At 29.1% G+C, this 22,044-nt stretch overlaps 1 protein-coding gene across 2 annotated transcripts in view; it reads left to right on the top strand.

The window, feature by feature from the left end:
* LOC123293593 (serine/threonine-protein kinase minibrain) overlaps positions 1-22,044 on the top strand; it is a 619,645-nt gene that overhangs the window by 526,501 nt on the left and 71,100 nt on the right. For both annotated transcript variants that reach the window (XM_044874463.1, XM_044874464.1), the window contains exon 2: positions 3,515-3,858. In XM_044874463.1, coding sequence (XP_044730398.1) covers positions 3,515-3,858 — 344 coding nt within the window. The remainder of the gene's footprint in view (positions 1-3,514; positions 3,859-22,044) is intronic.

The raw sequence follows: 22,044 nt of genomic DNA, 5'->3' as shown, positions 1-22,044 counted from the left end.
AGGAATATAAATATTTTGTCTCCAAGAGTTCACATGGCGTGTTGGTACTTTATAAAGTACTAGCTTAATACCCGCTTGCTTCGCTGGGCTTAAAAGGAAACACCACCACTATGTAGTTTCCACCTCTCTTGCTCTCATTTATCCCCCTTCCATAATACTCGGAATAGGGATAAAGATTGTTTTTCACAGGTAAAACATATGTTCAGATTTAAAATATTTTAAATGTTATAAAGTCTTGATTCATTGAGTATATCAGATCAGATGACCATGAATTGTATCTCGTTCACCATTTTTACAGAAATCTTTAATTTATGGTTCAAAATGATGCTCATAGACGGCAAAGTGAAATATCATAGACTAAATTTATTTTTTTAAAGTCATTTAAAAAAAATAGCTTTATAAATTCTAGTGTTATTTTGATGCATGAGCTACATATATTATTGTACAATTTCATTCCTATTCATAACAAATAACTTTATTTCCCCGTTTATACTACACTTCTACCACTATAATAAGCTACCAAATAAGTGCAAAGTATCAACCAATTAATTTTTATTTAATTCACATTTTTGAGTAAAATTCAGTCAGTTTGACGGCACTTCAGGAACTCGAATGAATTTTAGGATTTTTTTTTTCATTAGTTTAATAAAAATTAATAAATAATTAAAAATTAAAATTGTTAATATTTTTCCGAGCTAGGAAAAGATTGACTATAACTAATAAACTGAAAATCAAATTGGCAAGATTCGCATGCCAATGATTGACATTCATTCCTCAACCGTCATACTTTACATTCATATAAATCATGATATATTATATAATGGTATTTAAATAATTTTATATTTTTCTTAGAACCTATAAATTTTTACTTACTTGAATATTATTATTATTTGTTCATAGAATATGATAATGACGTCACACACAATATACATATACTATTATGTATTTTCTAGGTCATATCTAATAATTTTCGTTGTATTCGAGACGCAACATAACACCGTCAATATAAAAACATTAAAAATACTTAATGAAAAAAAAAAATTATACAAAAAGCAATAGTTTCATATATACAAAATAATTAGCAAAAATGTTACGATAATTGTCATGTGAAGGTCACATTTCAACTATATACTGCGTCTGATAGAGAAGAGTAAATTTTTTGGATTCTTATGACGTCATTTGTTTTGAAACACAATAATTTTGGGTCATTCTTTTCAGCTGTGATGTCAGTTTTTCGCTAGATATCACTTATGTGCTTAATTCCTTGACCAGGACCCCACATTCTTGGAAATTTTTGCTCAAAATGTTACATTTTCAGTGACATTTCAACTTTGAACAAACAAGATATCAATCAAAACAAACGCGCAATCAAAACACAAAATATGTCTCTTTCGAACTTTCCAGTGAAACAACTTTTACTAATCCATAGCAGGCATAGTTAACTCTTCCTAGGAAAAGTGTGTTTACTTATTTTGAATCTACTCTAACTGACGTATATAGTAAGATTTTACTCTGCCTAGGAAGAGTCAACTCTTACCAACAATCAACTTTTCTTGTAACATAAATTACATGAAATTTGAATATTTCACTGCTTTTCACGAAATTATATACACATCTATTTAACGTTCATAATTGATGAGAAACATTTTTTATAACATGACATTGTGACATCATTTTCCAGAATGTAATTGACTTTTCTTTTCTGTGTATTTTCTACATAAGCATTTTATCATTCTTAAAATTTAATGACAGTTCTTTGCAAAAAAAAAAAAAAAAAAAAAAAAAAACAGAAATAATTACCAAAATTTGAAAAAGAGAAGAATAACTATGTAGAATCACTTCACTTAAGAAGTAGTAGAATAATTATTGTTTGTTTAAGCTGTTTGTAGAAAAAGAATAAAAACAAACAATGCTGTAAAAAAATATATGAATGATTGAAGTTTTTAATTACAAAAATTATTTTTTGAAGTACAAGTGAGAGCGATTTTTGTATAATAAGATGATAAAATTTGTGAAAAGATAATCTTCGTACATACACGGTGCATTCTTTATTCTTGATAGACCTTTTACCTCTGCCGTCTGATGAACACTATAATTCCGTCTATTAAGAAATGACATTCATGATTATAACACTCGAAATCATAATTATTTGCATATTGCGAACTACAACTGTTGCAATGATACAAAAACTCTCCGGAAATAGGGGATAATCCTGATGTCGAATTGGCCATATTACCCATAAAAATGTAAAACTAGACTTTATATCAGGAAAGATTTTGAAAGTGAAATTAAAATTGATTTAAAAACGATGAAGTTCTAAGTAATCAACGGTTTTATTTAAAGGTTTCCCATCTCCTTTAAGCAAAACAAAGTTTTGTATGTAATCTCTATAGCGATACCCACGTTTGATATAACTAGGGGGTATCTTCCTCTTTTTTTAATAGGGAATTTTAAACATTCATATCTTACATACTAGTACAGATTTCAAAAGCCAACTTCACTTTTCTGCATGTCCAGTGAGAGAGATATAAAAAATTTAATCCGATCTCCTATTAATTGTTAGAAGTGACTTGTACAGTAATATTCCTGGAGAGTTAAAAGACATAAAGAGAGCCGAAATTTAAACCTGAGTTTAAATAAAAGCTCATAATTTAAAAAGCACATTGTAATGAATTGTCCATACAATTAATTAATTGGTTAAATTTTTAATTTTTTTTTATATAATTTGACTATTGGCAGGGCTTATCTTATAAATTGCAATGAATCACGCGTTTTATTCAAAATGTGACTAATTATCAATTGTTCACATGTAAATGGTATAGTAAATGTCAAATTGAAAATTTTGAAAAATAACAAGTAATTAAGCTTGTTGTATTAGAAATTGTGAAAATAAGAGACGAAATTGCATAAATAATATTTTTTTAATATAAATTAGTTTGACTTTAACTTTCCAATATGGAAAGTTGTTGTAATGGGTCCGTTTTTTGAAACCGAAATTTTCAACATATCTAGTTTCATGGTCAAGACCAAGCATTAACACCAATTTGGAGAATAAGTATGTATGTGTGTGTACGTACGTACGTACGTTTGTGGTCTTTTATTCCCTGATCGATATTACGCGAACAAAAACTGATACGGACTTCTTTGAGATGTCGATCGAACCGTATTATGGGTAATTTGATTCGAAAAGAATTTCATAACATTCGGTCGAGTCGTTTCGAGTCGGTCTAATTTCTTATTTCTTTAAAACTCTTTTATACCGGGAAGTTAATCGTTCAATCTCAAGGGTCGCGCCAGTTACATTCCACGGCTTGTTTTTATTTTATTTTATTCAATTATTTACAGTTTTCTTGAATCCTTTCACTGCCCTATCGCAAGAAAATTATTCTCCCTTCCTCTTCAAGTAACAAAATCTAAAATACGTAATTTTTAGAGTATATTATATTAATAATTCTTTCATTTTTATAAAATATAGGGTACATTTATACTAATTCTTTTATGTTTCTATTTACAGTGCCCAGCACGGGGACAGCACCACTATCCGGCAGTGTGGAGACGGTGGTGGCGGGTGCTGGGAGTGGTAACAGTAGTACAAGTAGTGGTGGAACAAGTGGTCGGCAACGACATGTCCCGTTATACGGACGTCTTGTTGCGGATGAACAACTTGCGGCATCAATGCAAGGCTCAGCGGCGGCCGCAGCGGCAGCTGCAGCGACGGCCGGTAGTAGTAGTAGTGGCACACCTTCGGATATACAAGCAATGCAAGCAAGGATACCACACCATTTTCGGGATCCATCTACAGCACCACTCAGGAAGCTCAGTGTCGATCTCATAAAAACATACAAACACATAAATGAGGTAAGTTAAATCCTTATTATTTCTTTTTTATGTGAACCTTCTGAGTTTGAAAAATTTGAAAAAACAACAAATTTTTAAATATTCACCTTTGTGTTCAAAAGTTTATCGAAAGGATTACAAAATGCCAGATAAAATGAGAAGATCATATGTCCAGGTCTAATTTTGGGCTACATTGTGCCAAAATTGTATTGAAATTATTAAATTTTTGACACACCTATTCGACAAATTTTCTTTTTTTACCACTTCTCCCATTGAATTCAAAGCTGGGTATGGCGTTAAAGAAAAACAAAATATTTTTAAATTTATTCAGTTGTATAATTCTAATTGAAACACTCTTTACACATTATAAAAAAATTTACTCTTTAAATGTTACTCTTCAAAAGCAGTAGATATTCTGCCTATACAGGAAGCAGTATTTCGATAAATAATTTCTGGAAATAGTTATACAGAATGGTCTATTTAGTTTAGCTATTTTCGAAGGAACGCATTTTATCAAGAATATATATACATTTCATTAATGGTAACGATGACTTAACTCGTTTATGATGTTGAATTTTTAAGATCATCTTTTAATACCGCTTCTTTTTAGATTGGGTCAAGTAAAATAACTTCAGCTACAGTTATAATTTATTTATCTAGTTCGTTAAAAGCTTCATGTCTGCCAGCGAAGAAATATCTTTAGTAACCGCTTCTTTTTAGATTGGGTCAAGTAAAATAACTTCAGCTGCAGTAATAATTTATTTATCTAGTTCGTTAAAAGCTTCATACCTGCCAGCGAAGAAATATCTTTAGTAACCGGGATGATTACTAAACTTTTTTAATCACTTCAGCTGAAAAATTTTTACTTGACGTACAGTTGAAGATTTTAGTTAGAAAGTACTAGATCAAGTTTTAAAAAAACAAAGAGGGAAACATAATAGAAACGATGTCACATCTGGGAAACATACGGGCAGTAATCTTAGAAATGTTAAGAATACTTGTTTTTTATTTCTTTATCAGCCATCTACACAATTCTCGTTTTGATTGACTATCCATAATTTAACAACGTTTTCCTATAAACAAATTCGTGAGCGTTTTTCAAGACGCCCTAAAAATTTTCAGTGAGGTTTTAATTTACTAAAACTTTTCAATTTTTTAGTAAACTTTGTAGTCGTCACATACGAATTCCAAATTTATGCCTTTGAATATAATTTTTAAACTGTTTAATACTCTAATTTATTTACTCACTCTATATATTTTTCGATTTATTGTCGATATTATATAGGATACATATATCTACTTTAAACCGAGACCCCGTTTTTTTTTGTATTTAAGTTTCCTTTTCAGGTTGAAGAAACTTCTACTCTCTGGGATTACAATAATAATATTGAACCGAAAATAAAAAAAAGAGCGGTAATAAATAAATTCAAAACTGTTGATGTCAGATACAACACAACAGAATATCTAAAAGCGATCTCACAAACATACGTATACATGCATACACACAACAATAAGAACAAACAATACATTCTTGTGACTCTTGTTCATTATAATTTTATCCGATTGGTGTCTGTAGGTACACTTATACTATAAATATTAAGGTACACACAATAATGGGTAAATCGTTTGGGGTAATGGGTAAAATGTGTGCTTCAGCAACCGTTGAATACACAATTGAACTAAAAACTATAAAAGTATCCCCTGACCTACACTCTCGCAGAGATATTTCACCGAGTATGGCCGCCAAAATTAACCGAAGTGAAGCAATCACTGCTGCGGTTTTAAATGCGGAAAAGAAAGTAGACCTCTACACACACAGGAGGTGAGTAATTTAAATGATCTAGAGTGTTCAAAATAACGTTCTCTAAATTGAAATTGATCTTGAACTTTCAAACTGCAAAAGTAAACAAGAATGTGGGGTTGATTCGGGTACAAAAACCGTTTTTTTAGTGAAGTCTAGCAAGGCAAGGCGAGACAACACAAGTATTACATACACATTATCGTGCCTCACCCGACTTCACGCTACTATGAGAGTGTGTAGAAGGTTTATAAATGAATTGTCTAATCATGAATAGCACAATCGACTCAAGTCATTCCTTGCTAATTTTTTTTATAGATTAAGCCTGCTTATTACTGCCATATTGACTGCTTGACGTCATTAGTGATTTTCGCAATAACTAGACTTTAATTTGAAAAAGTAAATCCAGTTCAGAAGTAAAACGCTAAACTACTCAAAAAGTATTTTAAGAGATATCAGAATGGCTTCGAAATAAAAGCCTTTCGTATAGCATTTTAGGTAACATCTCAAAAACTACTTATAACGATTATATAAGATTGTAAATGAACCCTGTTTTTATATTATTGGGGTCAAAATTACTCCATATACCAAGTTTTAATCCAATTAGAAAAAAAAAAATTTGTTGTGATTTTTTGTACGGGTACTTGAAAAAATTACAAAAAAACATGAAGTTTTTTTAATGATTTGATTAAAATTTTTTATTTTCCATACTATTTGTGACCCAGAAATGCAATGATTCCGTTTACAATTCAATCTGAAAAAAACCAAATTTTTGTGCCTGGGGTAATTTGACCCAAAAAATAAATAAATAAATCTAAATTATTTGAAGATTAATTAGTATTTTTTCAGTCTTCAGAATCGCTTCGTAATAAATGATTTTCATACAGAATTTTGACGGAATCTCAAAAACCATTCACGCTAATAGTTAAATGAGCTTTTTTTTCATTAAGGATCAAATAATATTTTTAAATAGCCTGTACAAGTATATTTAAGTTCTACTCCTATGTATAACTAAACGTAAAACGATATATATTTTAGTTACAAATCCGATTTGACATAAATAGCCTTACGATTAAGTTATTCGTGATTTAAAGCTTTTTTTTTTCACTAATACACAAGTTGATTTATTACATATTATGGTTTTTTTTTTTAACTAGTGTAAGGTTTTTCCTTCCAAAGAAGGTTTTCTATCTAATCAAAATGTGGTCTTGTTAAATAGATTTTTAAGATGGTTTGTTTGTAATAAGAGTATAGTCTGTATAACAAAACTAAAAAAAATGTATAGGGATAAACATGTATAGTAGAAACCACCATAGTCGTATAAAAACTGTACGAAACCGTACTAAATGCCTTAAAAAAATTATGACAGTACATAGCTAAACAACTATTTATATCAAAATACATGGAAAAACCTACCCAAGAATTACGTTTTATTTTATAGAATTTTCTTACTACTTGTTACAATAGCAACAATTATTCAAGAATTATGCATAAGTTAAAGTAGACACTCATGATAGTTAGGTCCTTAGAAACATGCTCTGATATTCGTGCACTATTTTTGACAACAGTGCACAATACTAAGACAAATACTCAATATAAACATTATTTTTTGTCTTTTTCTTTTTAAAAGATCTTTATCTTTTCAAGCGATGTCCTGATACCAAGATATTCTTCATGTATGTATGTGACTAGGATTTTTTTTTAATTGTAGGTAAATTTACTAAGGGTTCGTACTCTATAGATACGAACCTTATTAAGTAAACGCAGAGAATCCATACTTAAATTACGTTCTACGCATACTGTATTCAAATATGTTTGTGGCCAATATGAGTTGCTCTTTAATTTATGTTGGAAAACTAGCAGGATAAACTAAAGGACACCCCGTATACTTGGCATAAGTTCATTATAAAACTGGAACCATATTTTATATAAAAAACCCTATGAATGATTGAATAAATAAAAACAATAATTTCCATAATAAAATTGTTAAATTAACGATTCATAACCACTTGACTTTATTAATTTGAATAAAAGAAGAAAGTATAGTCATTTTATAAAATAAAACCAAAGAATTATAATATTTTAAGTATAATAGTATTTATAAACTTGAGTATATATTATCATACACATAATATGTGCCTATATCTGTTATAGAGTCAACCGTATGTATAGTCTATAGTAGAGTAGTCAACTTTTGTGCTTATCATTAATTAATCATTTTAAAACAACAATAACATGAATTTGATTTTAATTTTCAAATAAATTTTGATTATAGTCATAATTCATATAAATTGCAAACATTACCCTCCGACCGAAAACACTCTTCTTGGTAAGCTCTTCTATTCGTATATGTCAGTTGGAAAATATTCATACATGTGAGTATACACTATGTTCTAGAAATTTTTAGCCATCCTTCAATGAGAAATATTTTCTAGGTTAAGTAATTATCTTTATAAAATATGCACAAAAATATAGTCCGTGAAAAAATAGAATTTCTATAATAGTGTCTCTTTTTTGACACGCAAGGGCTAAAAACTTCAAAACTCAACCAACTTATTTATAGTCGACACACCCAACCCAACCAAGTCGTAATTACAAAATTATCCCGGGTCTATAAAATTTTCGATCTATTTTTTCTGGGTTTCTGGGCACATATTGCAACGTGCAACAAGACCTTGAATTAGACTTTGATACCCAAAGATCTAAAAATCAAGTCTACTTTGTAAGTGATAAAAGATAATGCAAGAGCACTTTATTTAAAGTTTAAATTTTTGTATAGAATATTTTTTCATAAATCCAATAAATTCAATTTCTAAAAAATATTAAAAACCAAAAGGTTTAGTGCTTTTATATTGAACAACTTTTGAACCTAAACTTCTCTCTCTTATCTGTTACGAACTCGAGTTGCCTGTTAGATGCTCTTGAATGAGAAAGTAAATTTTTGAGATGTCCTCCACACTTTTTGTATGTCACCTACTGTTCATATTTGTTATTAGAGGATGCCTAAGAACTTGTAAAACATACTGTATAAACTTAATCATTTGGTATGGTTATGTTTTTTACCAGAAAAGTGCGTAATTGGTTTGTGTCGATTCTTCAAGACAAAAAGCCGATCACTGGATATTGGGTATTTAAGTTACTTCACTCGTTAAATGGTTATTCTTATTAATTCAACAAAATTAAAATATGAGATTAATAGAAGTTTTCCATATTTAATGAAAAAAGTCTGTGGAATGAACTATGCATAATTAACATGACGGAGGATACATAATATAAATAAGAAGATATTTTTCTATACATCTCGAAAACGGTTCGTACCATTTTATTCAAAACAACGCATTGAATCGTTAATTTATGATCAATTTTTTGGTTACCAAGAAAATGGTTCTTACCCAATTTGTTGAAAAGATTTTTAAAAGAAATTGCATTTGTGTGTGTGTGTGTGTGTATTGAGTGTATGTATTGATACAATGTCTTAGTATTGTACATTGTTGTCACAAATAGTGCACAAATAGTTCTTGTTTTTATGGACTTGATTAAAACGAGTGTAGTTTGAATAATTTTCATTTTGTATGACCTTTATTGAAATAATCACCTTATTTGAAACAATTTTTCTTGGAAATTTGTTTTGGTAAATTCAATGGATTTCCGAATATACAGGATTTCAAAATAATTTATTATGTTGATTGTTATATCTCTTGTATAATCTACGTACTACTACTTTCTTTACGATATAAACATATACCTACCTATGTAGGTACCTGTACACAAACAAACAAATATAAACAGCAGGACCTGTTATTAAAACAATTACACGCCTCAAGTGAAATTTAATAAAAAAACAAAAAAATTATTAATAAAAAATAACATGTCATCCTTGATTGTGGGCAATGAACCTAACAACAAACCATACATACAAAAAAAAACCTTCATCATTAAAGTTCAATAAAATTATTGTTTTATTTTAAAAAGTCATTCATTTGAATATGTTGTGCTTCGTTTTTGTTGTAGCGTCCTCTTTTGTCTGTTTATATATGGTATTGCAACTTTGATTGGAAAATTTAAAAGATTATTCGGTCACTAAATCACAATAAAGACACATGAGAAAGAGGGCTGAGTGCTTCTTTGTGCTTCTCTAAGATATATCATTCAAGGAAAGTACTTTATTTATTCGCTATCCAAATTTCTATTTTTTTTATTTCAAGAACGCATCCCTTCAACAAATTTGAAATCACTTGTACATTTGGATATAATAATAATATAATAATAACAGTCTAAGAATACGCTTTTAATGTTTGCGAATCCACTCATGGATATCTACGTTCTTCGTCTTATAATGTCTGCTGTTTTTTATATTTTATCTAAAAATTGGGAATACGATAGTTTTTTCGCAATTTCGACAATTCACACAAGCGTTACACAATATTGGCAGATATTTCCCCCTTCCGCCTTTCTCCTAGCAAACAAATCACTTATAACACATTTGTGGTGGTTTTTGGAAGGAGGAAATGGCTGCCTGTATTTTGTAAGGTTTGTGTAGTCGTTTTGAAAGTTTTTGGCAAGCGGCAGAAATTTTTTTCAGCTTTTACTTTGTATTTTAAGTACTTTGTTTTACAACAGTTTTTGTCACTTATCGCACGCTTGATTTCGAACTACCGTCATACTCCCAGCCTACGGTGTCTCCCACTATGTTTTCATTAAAGGGCATGTTGTAACAAAAAAGTAGCACTTGAGTTTATTTATAAAAAATGGATGCTTTGACTTAGCGTTGGCTAGCAGACGGCTAAGATCTACTGTTTTCTCAGATGTCTGCACCCCTCTCGATCTCGAAAATGGCCGTTCTGTCATGTATGGGTCCTATGAGAGAAAATGTTCCACACAGTCTCAGGAGTTTAATTATTACCCGGCAGAAAGTTGAGGTTCATGATTTTTTTACGTGCATATCGTTCATGAGATTTTTTACGTGCATATCCTTGAACATTAGACAGAGATATCGTACATAGTATTTACGTTGTACGTCTATCCTATTTTTGTCACAAGATCTCCATGCTAAATTCTGTTTTACTAGAAAGAGATAAAAACTAATATTTGACGGTTTTTATGTTGGATGTATTTATAGATATTCGAAAAATAATTTTTCTCTACTTTTTGTTTCATGAATGATCTTTTATTAAAGCAAGAAAGAAAACCATCAATATACCCTATTGGCAGCCGTCTTCTTCGGCCAAGATATACAAAAAGATATGCTCAAGATATACAAAAATGCCATTTTGAATCGAAGAACCTTGTTTTTTTTTGTTTTAATTATCTGGTTTATTTTTTAATTATCTGGTTTGTTTAAATGTTTATATTATTTTATTTTGATTATGTAGGTTGCTCTAAAAGTTATTAGTGTTACAATCACTCTGCTTAAAATTTGAATTACCATACTAGTTTAGTGACTTGATGTTTTCCCGACTATTAATTGTGAAATGTTATTGGTAAAACATTCGCTGCTTCTACGGTTAATATTTCAAATGCAAAATGAATTTTTGTAATAATGACAAAATAATTTGATGACTCTTTCATGCCTTTAAAAAATTTGTATTCTAGAAAAATTTATGGTTAGTGTTTATAAACAGTAAAAAAAAAATAGTGTTTTACGGTACATTTAATAATAATGTAACAAAAATCAAAATAGAACACAACATTTGTACGATCGATCGTTCGAAAAATTGATGCAAATATCAATTGGAATTTATTTTAACAATCCATAACTAGTGAACATTTATAAAACAGAAGAATCAAATTGCCTCTTTAATTATATTATATTTGAAGAATTATCCATAATTCAAAAGTAAGGAGTCTTATATTAACAAAATTACATATCAATCGCTTAGTTAAATTCTTGTAAAATTAATATTTACAAATAATAACTTGACTAAAAAGGAGAAACATCCAAGGGTGGAAAAAAAACAAAGGCTTTACACATAAGTTGAATGATCTGTCTCCCCATTTCCATGAACCATTAGTCAGTCTTATTTCTACTAAAAATTATGTTCCCAAATTTGATTATTTATAACATGCTATATATAAATACACAGAATATATAAATATAGAGTTTATACTAAATAATATGAACCCTTAAAATCAACAACATTGAATTTGACTATTACTTCTAAATACGAAAAGAATTCAAAATTTTCTTTTAAAAGCCTACATTTTTCTTCCATATCGCTTCCATTTTTTCATTTTTATCAAATTTCGAGTATGTAACTTAAAAAAGCATTTTCGATTTGTAATGCCCATACTTAAGACTCAAAGTTCGTATCTTATTTTTTATTTTTCCCGATATTCCTTAAAGAATTGGCTTTGCTACTATTTTGCATTAAAAACTCTCTTTCTCAAACTGTATATATATAATTAAACAGTGATTCATGTTATTTCTATTTTGAGGCAATAAATTGATAATACCTATTGAAAAGTAATTTTGCGTACAAATGCCTTTAAAAGGGTAAATCTAAGTATTGAGAGGACTCATTTTGTTTGTTAAACACTCTACAATCGTATGTATATAATTCTTGACAAAATTTAGTAAAAACAAAAAAGTAGTAACATTTATATAAATTCTCTCAACAAAGTTGACAACATAACAAAAAAAAATAGAAACATATACTACAAACTTGTACACACACCAACTAACTCACTAACTGACTGACAAGCAGAACAGACAAACAGACAGACAGACAGATGGACGGACATTCTAAGACTATTTATATATATTGTAACTAACTAGAGGCAGATGAGAATGATGTTTGTTGAATGTAAAGAAAAGAGATAGCAATAATATGTAACAATATTTATCTATCTATCTTTTGGAAGAGTTTAGTTGACTGAGAGATGTATTAAGGAAAATCAAAATCGGTCAGACATAGAAACAATCAACATACATTCGAGATCCGTTAATTTTAATGTTTTATGCGACTTTATGATTGAAGTTAAAGATTCAAGAAAACAGTAAAAAAATTTTAAGATTTAAGCAATATTTTGTTATAAAATTATTTAAGTATTATACATAAACCCGTACGTTTTTCTGACACAGAGATACATCATTCGGAATGAGGGTAGGCTGAAGAAAGGTTGTTATTTGGTTTCGAATAAACTAAAAATATTTTTTTTTCTCAAATAATTAAAAAAACTTTTCTTCTGACTGTTTGAATATTTGAGGAGGTAAAGTTCCGAAAACATAAAGTAATATACCTTGAATCTTATGTTACAACATAATTTATTATCGATACATGGTAATGCGTATGCTTTAAATTTGTCAATTCAACAATCTTTTTTCCCCGAAACAAAAAAGGGGGTGTTATAAGTTTGACCGCTATGTGTGCGTCTGTCTGTCTGTCTGTCTGTCAAAAACTCAAAATCAAAAACTGGACTGTGTGAAATAAAATCTGAAAAGAAAGAAACAAGCCCATGTAGTTTACATAGCGGCTTTAACAGTTGATTAGCGGCCCATTAAAATCTAGGCCGGGTCAAATATTTTTTAATAATGGGTCCTGACTATTAGTCGCTATGTAAACAACTGGGCTTGTTTTTTTCTTTTCAGATTTTATTTAACACAATGGAGTTTTTTATTTTTTAAATTATTTATTTTATTTTAGACTTTTTAGTGTCCCGGCATTAAAAAACTTATACTACAATTTTTAATCCATTTTATCATTCCTAAATAAAATTAAATATATAATTTATATTTATTTTTGTTATCCTCTTTTAATTTCGTTCATTTTGATACACTACTCGATAGGTTTGGTTAATTTTTTTAATTAACGTATTACTATTTCGCGCAGAAAATGACCCTTTTTTTTTTTTGTTTAATCGCGATATTTTGAATGTCGAAATCCATCAAGCTGTTCGGACGATACGAGGTAATAAACAAATATACATACATACATACAAAATACGCGCGAAAAACATAACCACTCCTTGACAGTCGGGTAAAAAGTATTTTTAAACATTTACATGCTCGAAAAAATTGTGTTTAGGAATAACAGTGCTATTTACGAAGACAATTTCCATTTGTGATATTTTTAAAAATGGCTTAAAATGCACATATAAAATTTCTCTTTCATGTTATTATGAAGATAATTTTTAGTGATTATACGGTATCCTAGAAATATGGGGTAGTTAAATGTACAACCATCTCCCTAACTCCCTAAAAATATGAGGTAGATATACATATAAAGTATTCAAGTTGACGTAAAGACAGTAAACGAACACGAATGTCGACAGCAAAATATGTTATGTTCACTTTGTGTATTCCTGTGCTGTATGTATGTATGTATGTATGCATGTGAGATCGTATGTATATAATCTCAAACGATTCTTCTTCTCCCAAAATGTTTAAGATTACATACATCCATAGATTTAATGTTTTTGTTTGTTGTTCCTGCACGTTAGTTGTAAGGTTTATGTTACATACAAGATGAATTCCTGGTCAACTAAATAAAAGTCTTTGGGAATTAACATACTTATTATTACATACATTATATACTAAACAAAATTTTAATTAATTTTGTGCAGGTAAGAAGACCTGTATATTTAATCTTCGCTACAGTGCCTGGCTTGGGATGTAACGATGGATATTTGAGAAGCCGTGGGCATGGTAGTGCCTAACAACTTCTTTCTCTGCAAAAGTTTTTACAGCTGAGGCTACTAAAAAGTGCACAAGCAAGCTCCTTTGAATGATATCTTAAAAAATTGTTGTTTTCAAGTTGTCGGGACGCGCTATCTATTTTTGCACTTTTTGCTCAATGATCTTCTTTGAATATCGTTTTCAATAAATATTCAAGAATTTTAAGCTTACTACACAATTAAAAATTTTCTTGGAAACAGCTTTTCCAATTTCTAAACTTTCCGCAATGACTGGTCAATATCTATACCTACTACTAAGCCTAGACGTATTAAGACGAGCGAAATAGTATTAGTAAAACGTAATCGTAAAACTGGATTTGCAGAAGGTTTTCCTGACGTTATAATTTATAAACAGTTGTCTTTAAAATCTTTTTACCAACATATTATACCAAATTAGTATTTGGCTAAGGTTTATATTATTCTTTTCTCGTACATTTTCTATTTCTCATAAGTATAATCAAATTACAAAATGAGGATTTCTTTGAAAATATTCAGGCTCTGAAGGGAACAGACTCAGACGCTTTATAAGCAGTTATTTAATCCTACTGCATAGCTGAATATCATAGTAATACGAGGAACATTTAGCCCTTTATTCACTGCATAGACAGAATTTTTTTATATGGTAATAAAAACACACAAAATTCTAAAATCCACCAAAAAATATTTCACTATGTTATTCTCAAAAAAACTTTTAAAGCATCTTGTAATTTTGTAACACTCGGTTAAAGATCGATTAATATCAAATGTCGTTTTACATAAAATTTTTAACTTTTCACTAAACATTGATTCATTTCATTGAATTTGTTTAAATTTTAAAGGACCCCATATGATTAGATAGGAAAATCGCTTCCTGTGAAACTTTTTCATACCGCCCCAACATTTTCTTCGGATCATTCTGATAAAAAGCACTCACATCCACAAACTTTTTTTGTGGGCGACCAAAGCTATTATAGTTAAGTATATGACTACCGTCTTAATAATGGATACATCGTACAACTCAGTCACTAGCAAGACAACACAAGATAATACAACAACTAACTATACACAAACATTGAACAGAACTTTGCTCAGAAAGTGTTACACACACATACATATCAAGCACGGTTGTCATATACTTAACTAAAACCACCCGATAAAAAATGTTATGGCCGTGAGAGCTTTTGATCAAAATTATCCAAAGAACATTATGGGAGCGGTTTGAAAAAGATTCACAGAAAACCATTTTTCTATTTAATCATGCGGGGCCCTTTTAAGTAGTTTTGGGAAATTTTTAAGTTTTCGAAACCACAACAACAATTGTGTGCTTTACAATTTAAACCTAAATTCAAGGACAAAAAGGACTTCTCTGTGACTTGCCTGAATGCTGCCTACATGGATGATCATAGATGCCATTTTAAATATATGCTAAAGAAATCATTTTCCATATTTAATACACATCTAATCTAAGTCAAATAGTCTGTGTCATGTTTTGAGAGTTTCTCAAGTGTATTCTTTAGAGCCAACATGAAGTCTGGGCTTTAGATAATGACTTCATTAAGATTTAGAAGTACGCAGTAAAAATGAAATACTGGTTTGAAGTAAATCGTTTGCCTGACTGATCATGTTCTTATGACAAGTAAATATTTGTTGAGTCAACGTTCTGAATCTTAGTTCAAGAAAATTAGTACTTGACTGTTTAAAAATTAAAGGTTACATTACTCTTAACCTACAGTAGACAAACTATCATTATGTATAGAAAATTTATCATGTTAAGAAAATATTTTGTTGCAACCAGTACCTTTTTTACTATCTAAGATTAATAGGTGGATGATTTTGTCGTTGTGTGTAAAAATAGTTTGTTTTAATGAATCACACGTTATAAATAACACTTAAATGGGATTCTCTTTTCTCAAGTAGTAAATAATATTGTCTGAAATTTTGTTATGACAGCCAAAAGTCAAAATACTAAAAAGGCAAATAAATAAACAAACTGGCAAACATACAAGAGAGCAAATTGACATGGGAATATATACAAATTGTTGATTCACTTTTCACCAGTAAGTTAATAGTGATAATATATTTGTTATTTTGAAATCACTGCTTTACATTACACAATACTTGAGAAATATCCACAAGGGAAAGTAAAAGGGATTTACTTTTCTTGTTCTCGATTTTCAAGGGACTATAAACACATTGGTACAGATACATTACTATTACAACACTACAATAAGAAAACGAACTGGCATTATGGCATTATGTATGGAAAATTTATTCTGTGATTATATTTTGTGTTAATATATAGTATACATATTCAAGTACAAAAGGGCTTTCTTATTCTCTATTCAACACGTTATCTAAGTTCAAATAAAACTTAGTAAGGAAGGATATTTATTAACTTTCTGATAGAAAAGTTGTCTTTCTCCAAGAACGAAATATCTTGGCGTAACGAAGTCTTCGCAGTGCGAAAATAGCATTATAGTGTATGTGTGTTCAAAAATTAGAAACAAAATTAGAAAACTTTAGAAAACTTTTAACCAAATTTGAATCGCAGGGATTTTTGGGGTCGCTGATTACAAATTTTATATCAAATTTACTATAATTTTCCTCCTTCATCCCTTATGGATCACTCCCTGTGATAAAAAATCAAATTCAAGTAGTAGATAGTGGCAGCTGATAGTGTTTTATTCAATATCTGATACTTCTTAGTAACCTCCAATAGGTTCAAGAGCAGCATCTAACAGCGTGTTATTACTATTTCAGTTAACAACTTGAATTTTGCTAAAAAAGGAACTATATTTCTATTTCTACAAACTTTCTGTTGCAATATTGATATTCACAAAATTTTTCACGTGTTTCACTAACCTTCGGACGTAGATTCCATTTGGTTTTGTTGAATTTTCTTTACTAGAAACACTATCTTTGTATTTCAATAATGTTGTACTCGGACGAAGTGCACATTCCGATTGAAAGTGAACAGGAGAATTAGGGTTCAGGGCGTTACTGTGAACGGTTTTCATTTTTCAGAGGATATTCTTGTAGCAAATTTAATAATGAAAAAGTCCTTGCAAAAACTTTTTTTTCGAATTTTGGCTCCATTTTTTGCCTTTGGACGCAATTTAAAACAAATTATCGAATCAATTGGAAAGTCACCGAGATATTTCGATTTTAGGGGAAAACAATACCATTTTAGTTTTGGGGAAAAACAATAATTTCGATAAGATATAATGTCTATTAAAGTCAAGTTCATAAAAACATTAATGTAAACTAATTGTGACAACAGGCGTGTTATTATAAATAATATTTACGTATGGTATGTATGTATACATATACAAATTATACACACACAGCTGCATAATTATAAATTGTTTTTTTGTTTATGTTTTCAACAAGAACCGTTGCAAGAACCGTTTTATACCAAAAAATTCGTCAACTATTGTTTTATTCTTTTCTTTTTTAACAAAATCTGTAAAAAAATGATTTTAAATGAGTCAGTTTTAGCTGATTCATTTAACCCATGCAAAAAGTTCCAACTTTGATAGCAAATGGCTTTTTTAATTGATGGATAAAAAATTTTGAATTTAACAATTCTCAAGAGGGTGGTTATTCTTAACATCTAGTCAAAATTTTAGATTTTTCTGTAAAAAGCTGGTTATCGGACATTCTACCTTAATGATACTCTTACAGAAATTATTGACTTATATATGTATGTGCACATAAGCGATGAATTTACTTACACCGGGTGTTTTAAAAATCGATACGATTATGAGTTCATTAATTTTATGCTATTCGTGTTTAAAAATGAATTTGATCCAAAGATCACAGTTGCTGGCTCCATTGAAACGTCATCTGGAAGTAATATTTTCGATCTTTAAATCGAGTTGTAAGAGATATTTTGTCAGCAATATCACGTTTTTAAGAAAAACTAGAAAGACGCTAAAGTAAAAAAAAAAAAAACTAGACTAAACTAAAAATTTTTGATACAAATCAAATAGAATTGTTCATGTCAAACCGACAAGAAAATGAAAGTGGAGACAAAGCAAAATAAAAAACTGCAAAAAAGATTTCAATTAAATTTGAAAGAAATTTTTTTTGTATATATATATATATATATATATATATATATGTGTGTGTGTGTGTGTATAAAATTGAAATATAAACGATAAGAGATAACAGATAATAATATCTATTAATAATAGAAACTGAAGACTAAGACGCAATAAATATTTAAAAAAAAAAAACTGTTTTAGCTTATATTATTTATTCATTCGCCTAAAAACTTACACAACAAAAAATGAAATAATGCTTTTACATCTACATACTAAAACCACGCAATATATACAGATTGTTTATTGTATAATTTATTTACTGACTAGATTAATACCCGCCCCTTCACTGGGCTTAAAAGTAAAAACCACCGCTTTATAGACTCCACCCTCTCTTGATACACACAGTTTTCAATTTTGTTTACTGTAAAATAGTCATATTTCATTGAGTATATCAGAAAAGTTTTATATGATTTGTTTGATATTTACTATTTTAAATTTTTACAGAATTCTTTAGTTTATGGTTCAAAAGGATGATTATAGATGGCCAGATCTATGAAAATTTCTGTAAAAATTTAAAAAATGGTTAATATCAAAATAAATTTAATTTTTTTATAAATTATAGTTCATGTGTTATTCTGCTATATCAGCTATACTGCTGTACAGTTTCATTAAAAACCATAAGCTAGTTTTAGCGTGAAAGCATAATAAACAAACAAACATGCTTACTTTCACATTTATAATATATAGGGAGAGGGACAAGGTAGACAGTTTTGCTGTACCAGTTTTGAATTTGCATTGCTTTTTACAAGAAAGTTTAAATTTGGAGTCGTATAGGTAAATAGTATAGAATTTGATGAATTTTGGGCAATTATCTTCAAACCTATTTGAAATAAACAATAGATGTGTTTTCGATTTAAAAAACCGAAAAATTGTTTCACAGAACCCGAGAGAAACACCATCATAGACTTGTATGTGTTTTTTTACATTCAAGACGACTAACTCAAAGCTTTTAAAAATATTTTGCGATCGATCGTCGTTCAAAATAACGCTTATATTTTGAAAACAAAAAGGTTTTATTAATTTTGGATAATTTTGTTTGCAATTATCTCCAAAACTATTTGAAATACAAAATATGCGTGTTTTCAATTTATGAAGAAATTTTTCAAAGGATCCGAGAACGTTTAAGACAAAAAAATTCAAGAAGTACATTTAATACATATTTTTGACTACCAGTTTACAGAGAACTTAATTTTTAGTGTTACCGAGTTAGATTGAGGATTTACGAGCACCAAGGCAATTTTAAATAAAAAGCTTATTTTTGTTTTATATGAAGTTGGACTAAGTTTAAATCAATTCTGAATATTTTAGGGGGGAGGGGGGTTGCTCGATCATTTAAATAAATAAATGGCTTCAAAAGTAGGCATATTTAACATCGGTCTTAGGGAAAAGATGGATGATATGTTTTTATAAATTTCATCAAAACTAATAGGTGAAAATTAAAAACAAACTATTTAAATTAAAGTTAAAACCTTAATAAATTATTGAAAACAAAAAAAACCCTGTGTGCCCAGTTAATTAAGGATGTATCAGCACGGTGGTAGGGACACAAATTTAAAAACACTATATATTTTCAATTTTGATAGTTAATAATGTTATAACTTGACAATGTAAGACGAAAAGTAAGAATGAAATTTTTCAATATCTGGAGTAATTTTCAAAATATCGAAAATTGAAAGTTTTGTTTAATTATTTAGCTTTCGATGTATCGAAAATCAGGGCAGATATCGAAAAATTTTCTTATTTTTCGTCTACATTCATGAACTTGAACAAAATACATCACCAAAGTTGAAAATAAGGTACAAATAATTTCAATCCTAAATCTAAAATTGCTTTGGCGCTCGTATTACCTTTAGTTGCCCACTGCAATGAAGCTTTCCAATTAGATGGGGGAAAAATGGCAGTATATGTGTAAGTTGGATAGCAATACAATATTATGAATTTAAAAGAGACGTAGTGGAAGCGTTGTTATTCTTTCTTTCTAGATATAATTTCTAATTTCCTTTCAAGTTAAAATTTATTTTAAATTAATAAAACCATATGGACATTTACAATATCTAAGCGTGAATTCTGTATATAGTGGTAACCTTGTGACATATATACCTTCCCAATACTTTGAAAATAAATGGCTCATATATTAGGATTAGGATTAGGATTATTAAATCGTAACACACATACGACATATTGTATACACAAAAATAAAATAGATAGCCTGATATATAAACATACACAAGTCCGCTATTTATTTAGGTTATTTATCAGACAATTGGATAAAAAGACAAAACAATGAATTCATTCCGTTCAAGTTTTTTGTATGTGTTCTCCTTCTTGTTTTCACAATTACAGTAGAATCTCTTATTATTATTAGTATTATCGTACAATACAATCATTCCCTAACCATCCCCCCCACTTATATTCATTACCTACCCTCTTAATCCTAATGTGTTCTTGTAATTAAAATTACATGAAATTAATTACTTTTTGTACTTTTTATTTACTAAACTTATCTATGATCTTGTATTTTTTTAAATAAATTTATGAAGTGATTTTTATCACTTAAGATTATTATTAATGTTCTTTTTTTTGTAACGCAAGGATCTTGTGCATTAAATTTTTGTTAATAAACAAAAGAAAATTAATTAAAAAGAATATATTTTGTAAATTTTAAGTAATCATGCATAATATTAAAGGTATAGAGCAAATAAAAGATTATTTATTACTAGATTGATACCCGCCCGCCTCACTGGGCTTAGAAATAAAAATCACTGCTTTATGGCCTCCACCCTCTCTTGATATACACAATTTTCAATTTTGTTAAATATAAAATAATCATAATTCATTGAGTATATCAGAATAGTTGGCCATGTTTGTTTGATATTTTCTATTTTAAATTTTTACATAATTTTTTTATTTATGGCTCAAAATGATGATTACAAATCTGCTCCATCTAAAATCATCATTTTGATCCATAAATTAAAGATTTCTGTAAAAATTTATAAAATGGTAAATGTCAAATTAAATTATTATTATTTTTTTATTCTGATATATCAGCTATATTGCTGTACAGTTACATTAAAAACCATTCGCTAGTTTTTGCGTGAAAGCGTAACAAACGAACAAACAAACAAACATTCTTACTTTCACTTTCACATTTATAATATATAGGGATGGTGATTGGATCAGTAGACGATTTCAAGACCAACGGGTGAATTTTTAATATCAAATTAGGGCATTCACAAAATATTAAAAAAAGGACTAATTTCATCAATAAATTTTCGAGATATAAACTGTCAACAAATTAAACTTCCCGGCTGTCAACAAAAAAAACTTTTCATTTCTGCCTAAAATACACTGTTATATCTTATATATTTAAACGAGCAATTCTTGTATATATATATATATATATATATATATATATAAGGTTGGCTGATAAGTCCCCGGTCTGACACATAAATGGCGTCGCTAGTATTAAATGCATATTATTTTTATATAGTACCAACCTTCAAATGATTCGTGTCAAAATTTGACGTCTGTAAGTCAATTAGTTTGTGAGATAGAGCGTCTTTTGTGAAGCAACTTTTGTTATTGTGAAAAAAATGGAAAAAATGGAATTTCGTGTTTTGATAAAATACTGTTTTCTGAAGGGAAAAAATA

This window comes from Chrysoperla carnea, chromosome 2 (assembly GCF_905475395.1).
Source record: "Chrysoperla carnea chromosome 2, inChrCarn1.1, whole genome shotgun sequence".
Classification (NCBI taxonomy): Eukaryota; Metazoa; Arthropoda; class Insecta; order Neuroptera; family Chrysopidae; genus Chrysoperla; species Chrysoperla carnea.
The sequence above is the reverse complement of the archived record's forward strand: the minus strand, read 5'-3'. Positions and strand labels throughout refer to the sequence as shown.